Raw genomic sequence first — 5,278 nt, forward strand, 5'->3', positions numbered from 1 at the left:
AACACTAGAGACATGAAGTTACAAAATACTTTCCGAACCGTCTCATTTTCAATAATTTTTTCCATAGTTACAGTCCATTAAATCTTGCCTATTTTTAGTAGTTAAGAAAAATGATCTTTTAATATACTATAAAAAAGTGCAATATATCATAAAAACACACTGTATTTAAAATATGTTATACGCAGATATGTATATATGTTTGACGGTAAAAAATACAACTAGATTTCATTGATTGTATCATGAATTTATTTGGAATATGCAATATTCCTATTTCTTATACTTTAAATATGTACAAACGATAGCGTGATAAAGTATAATACATATTATTTTATAACAGATGTTAACAAATAAACATACTAATCTAATATATTAAAAATAATTATATTTTCTAACGTTTGGACCGGATCCGAATAACTATAAATTATTTCATTATATTCCTCTTTTTATATTCTTATCGAATTTCTTCTAAGATTCCCTGAATTATTCGTGAAAGTAAAAGAAAATAGATTACCAGTCCATTGTAGAATCTTCGAATAGAGTAATGCAAGAGCTTCGAATTGTAATACGACAAAATATTACTCATCGATATTACTCAGAAATACACCGTATTCGCTACGATAGGATATCCAAACAATTTATGTCTTGCGTGGAAGATTCACGATTCCCAACGTGAATCAGTCGTTATAATTATTTCTTTATATACACTTGTTTGCCATGCATACTTTTTTCAGAGTTTTCTTACGCTAAAGTTAGAGAGTGACGAAAGTAGCCGGTCGATAATAATTATTTACTTCTCTGTCTGTCCACTTCCCACATCGAGAAGAATTAAAATAGTATCTTATCTGTCGCTCAAAACGATGAGAGCTATCGCATCCACCGATTTATTAATGTGAACAGAAATAAATGACATTTATCGGCGACATATATTGCAAGCATGTCGACGTCTTGAAATAATTTATTGCAAAATAAACAAAACTCAATTCCTGACATATTTTCAGATCAACATGTGGAAGACCAGTTCTATGTGGCTTCGAAATTCAATAAAAATTTGTTCATTGTTTAAACATCGTCGCACTTTCTTGTTGTATCACACACATGTAATTATAATTTGATAGTCTTCTCTACATATGTTGTACCTTGGACACTTCCAAATACATGAAAATTTAACGTATTTATGAAAGGGGTAGACGTAAAATAGTTATAATACACATCTAAATTCGGTGCTTTGAGAAGAACCACGACAGTTTCTGGGACACAAGCTACATTCGTTTAATCAAAACCTCTACCAAGTATTGCTATCGCTTTATTCGCGATGCGTATAACATCCACATTTAACGTAACTTTTAAATTTACAATGCGTACTATTTTTGGTTTCATCTTTCATTTTTATTATGTGCCTTTCAGCCATGCATCTCTCTCATTCGATTTGTTGAAATGTTCACGTCAACCCCATCATAAGATACTGATTCTCAACGAGCGTGTAAAACTTATTAAATATAAACAAGAAATGCCGCTTTAACAAAATTTCAGAAAGCCGCCGTAAGTCGTTTTGAAACAAAAGTCTGCGGTGTGATTATTAGGAAGATGCAGCAGCAACATCGCAAAATATTACTCGTAAATGCACTAATCGTAAATTAAAATGCAAACGTATGAAATGATGTCAACTCTATCTTTGTTATTTTTTTGCCAACTGTGTGAAAATATCAGATTTTATATGAAATAATTATATGTATAGTGTACACAGTATAAATGTAATCTCCGTATAGTCCGTATGATAGGATATTGCTTACTGCAATCTCTTCACAATGGATAGGCATTTGTTTCACATATTATTCGATTTGATACGTCCATCACACTTTTATACACAGTGCATTTGTTAAACGATTAAGACGGAAACTGTTTAATATTATACGTGACATAACGATTTTATTAAATAATAAATTTTATGAAAATTGTATAAAAACTCACACATCAACTTATTGCATAAATCATCAATTATCACTGAATTACTGATTTAAACACTTTTTTAAATTAATATGCGGCTAGTTATCAGAATACGTACTAGTAATAGCTAGGAACTTGAAGAAGCTTTACCTTCATTTTTCACGTTACTTCCTTGTTTCGCTTTTGTATTGATACATTGTATTGTTACATTCAATATGCAAAATAGGTTATTCGTTCTGAATAACTCTATAGCACGTCGTGTCAATCTATAAATTGAATACATATAGCATTTTCTTTCTCCGAAATTTTACTTTCTCGAACAAAACTTTTATTCCATATACATAATATATTAATATTTAACGAGAACATCGTGGAATATAAAATTTGAAAGAATAGTATTCACTATTGCAAAGAGGTAGAAATAAAGTAACGTGTATCATTTATGCGAGCGCGCGGGCGCACCGCACGCACGCACGTTTTTGTTTGCATGTATGTATATGTTTATATGTGTGGAATGGATATATCTGGTTTGAAAATAAGAATGTTTTGTCTTGGATCTACTTGTCTCCTGTAACAATGTAGCATTCACTACATCGTAACAGGTGTCATGAAATGAAGTAGATCATTCTGTATAAAGCAGATCTGAATTGTCAACTGTAATATTCTAAATTTATACACTCGAATTTTATTTACAGTTACCCTCTGTAGAGTAGATGCACTTTGGAGAAAGAAATAGCTTACACTCGTCACTGTACACAAACGTGAATTTTTACTTGTGTGCACTTGGTCGTGTATGTCAAACACGAGATTTTATCTTTATCCAAATATCCTGCCAATCTCGAGGACATCATTAAAGCGCAAATTGATATTACAGTGCGCGAATCGGATCTACTTCTTTAGAATGCCGAATGGTAGTAATCGTAAGTAGGCCAGTAAGGCTGTAGCCAATCCTAGCTGGTACGTTGACGCTTTTTGGCAGCATGCTCTTCAGATGAGTGTGCCGGCACAGGCATGACCATATCTCCTCTGTTGAACATATACTTGAACTGTGGCATATATTTCATGACACTCCTAATTTGTATTAAAGGTAGTTCTTCGGTTAGCGAAGAACACTTGCCTGCTTCCATCAACATCTTCATTTGCAGTCTATAAAATACAAATAATATTTTCGCTGTCATTAAAGTAAATATCTATTCACGGGAAAAACTGTATACTATTTACCTATTTCCTTGATATAAATCTATATGTAGGACATCTGTGAGAACTTGTCTACAACTATTAATGTCACAGGCAGGAAAATATTGAGAGATAAAATCAGGAAGTGTCATCAACAACTCGGTGTAGATGTAAGGTTTGAAGTTAATGCAGGGAACCATTTTTTCTTCGACAAGTGCTTTCTGTATCTGGTATGGTTGTACATGACAGGTGGATATATGCGACTCTGATATTAGTATTAATGGTTTTCTCCCCCTGGAATCCCTAAAAAATAACTTAAACGTAAAAACAATAATTAGTAAATAAAACAAAAATTACTAAAAAAAAAAAAAAAAAAATATTTGTAAATTTTATAATTCTCATTAATTTAACTTTCTATAAAAGAGTCAATCAATCTATAAAAAAATAAATTCATTATATATACCTGGAGCTACCATTGTTACCATTAACTGGTATCAGTGGAGGTGGAAATTTGTTAAGAGATGTGCTATGCACAGGTGTATGCCTCTGCTGCTGGTGTAATAAATTTGATGCTGATGGCACTGGCATCAAAGCTTGAACTTGTTCACTTAAACCAATCATCTGTGGATATGTACTTGCCGTAACTGCATTAGGTACACCTAATGTAGGCGTTGTATTATATGTAGTAGTCACCCTGAAATTTATAAAAATTCTTGTAATTTTGAGTACCTCTCGTAAAATAATCAATAATAATTTTGTATTATATCATTTATTCATTCCATCGTCTGTTAAAATTTTGAATATCTTTAGCAATGAGAATAGCAATGTCTGTTATTTGTATTACATATGTTACTTAAATTAATGAATTACTTGTGCAATACATTGCAACATCAAAAACAATATACAATTTATACAAAGACGTAATTAAAGAACATATCTGTACAACATTTATGGTTGTGCATATTGCAAGCCACATATTTAAATTAAAATAATTGAATTTATAAGTAAAAACATACAACTTATTAATATTCTCAAATGAGAATCTGAGTGCAAAGATTGCTCAATTTGTACTGACAACATTGGATTATTGATAAATGTAATAAACTCTCAAGTATATCAACTCATTATGTGATAAAAGATAAGTACATTATATAGTATACTATAGTGTAATATTAATCTTAAGTTATATTATCACAAGTTACAAATTTTAAGACTATTTTATATGAATAAGTATATTATTTGTATACGAAAACAAGCTTTAAAAAGAATTATAGGGAAGATATAAATATTAATACTAAATTAATATTAGATTTTTATTTATATATAAATTGGATTGATATAAATATTAAAGTTGTGCATGCTAATCTTACGTCTTATGACAGTCTACGCGACTATAGTACATTTTACAGGGACTCACCAGTCATCCTTCCCATAGGTGGGATAACTATACAAAAAAAATCATACATTGTATGTACAAATGCAGATAGCTATGGTGCAAATGCTCTACATATAATAAATAATCTTTATGTATAATAAATTTTTTTTTTATTTATGTAAACATAATTCTTTACAAGCTGAAATAAGCTTAATGCTCGATATGCTCGACATGCTTAATGTGCTCTATACAAAGTGTGGAAGTTTCCTTTTTCATAGATTTATTTTCACATTAATATTCATATTAATGTGAATTCATAATATTCATATGACTAGGAAACGTTACATTTAAAAATTTTTTTTCTTTAAATAAACTTTTATCTTTTTAATGTGCTATGTATCATATATCTCCGTAACTATATCTTCACACAAAATTTAAGTATAATTTCTTTTCGAGAAACTATGTCCAAGAAACGTGAGATTTAAAAATGACTGAAAAATGTAAACATGATTTTTGTGTAAATATATAAAATAAACAGGTGCAACATTTTAATCAGATATTATACAGTCATTATTGGTTTGCTATATAAAAAGCAAGCATTCGTTCGTAAGTGAGAATACTACATTATCGCCAAAGAAAACTGTTATAAGGAAACTAAAATAACTCCTTGAAATTATTTAAAACTTCATGTGAGTTTAATAAATGTTATATATATATATATATATATATATATATATATATATATATATATATATATATATATATATATATATATATATATAT

The 5,278-nt window shown here is 29.6% G+C and overlaps 1 protein-coding gene across 4 annotated transcripts in view; it reads right to left on the bottom strand.

Annotated features, from left to right (window-relative positions):
- Positions 1-223: 223 nt before the first annotated feature.
- LOC116842218 overlaps positions 224-5,278 on the bottom strand; it is a 14,967-nt gene continuing 9,912 nt past the window's right edge. For 2 of the 4 annotated variants that reach the window (XM_032811097.1, XM_032811095.1), the window contains exons 4-7: positions 4,538-4,564; positions 3,584-3,814; positions 3,166-3,423; positions 224-3,090 (exon numbers count right to left, since the gene is read on the bottom strand). In XM_032811097.1, the coding sequence (XP_032666988.1) occupies positions 2,895-3,090; positions 3,166-3,423; positions 3,584-3,814; positions 4,538-4,564 (712 nt within the window). In that variant the 3' untranslated portion in view covers positions 224-2,894. Of the gene's footprint in view, positions 3,091-3,165; positions 3,435-3,583; positions 3,815-4,537; positions 4,565-5,278 lie in introns of those variants that run through there. The other 2 variants (XM_032811098.1, XM_032811099.1) reach the window with 2 other exon arrangements.

This window comes from Odontomachus brunneus, unplaced genomic scaffold, assembly GCF_010583005.1.
Source record: "Odontomachus brunneus isolate Ranch 3 - 2012 unplaced genomic scaffold, Obru_v1 Obru_scaffold_023, whole genome shotgun sequence".
NCBI classification, from domain to species: domain Eukaryota; kingdom Metazoa; phylum Arthropoda; class Insecta; order Hymenoptera; family Formicidae; genus Odontomachus; species Odontomachus brunneus.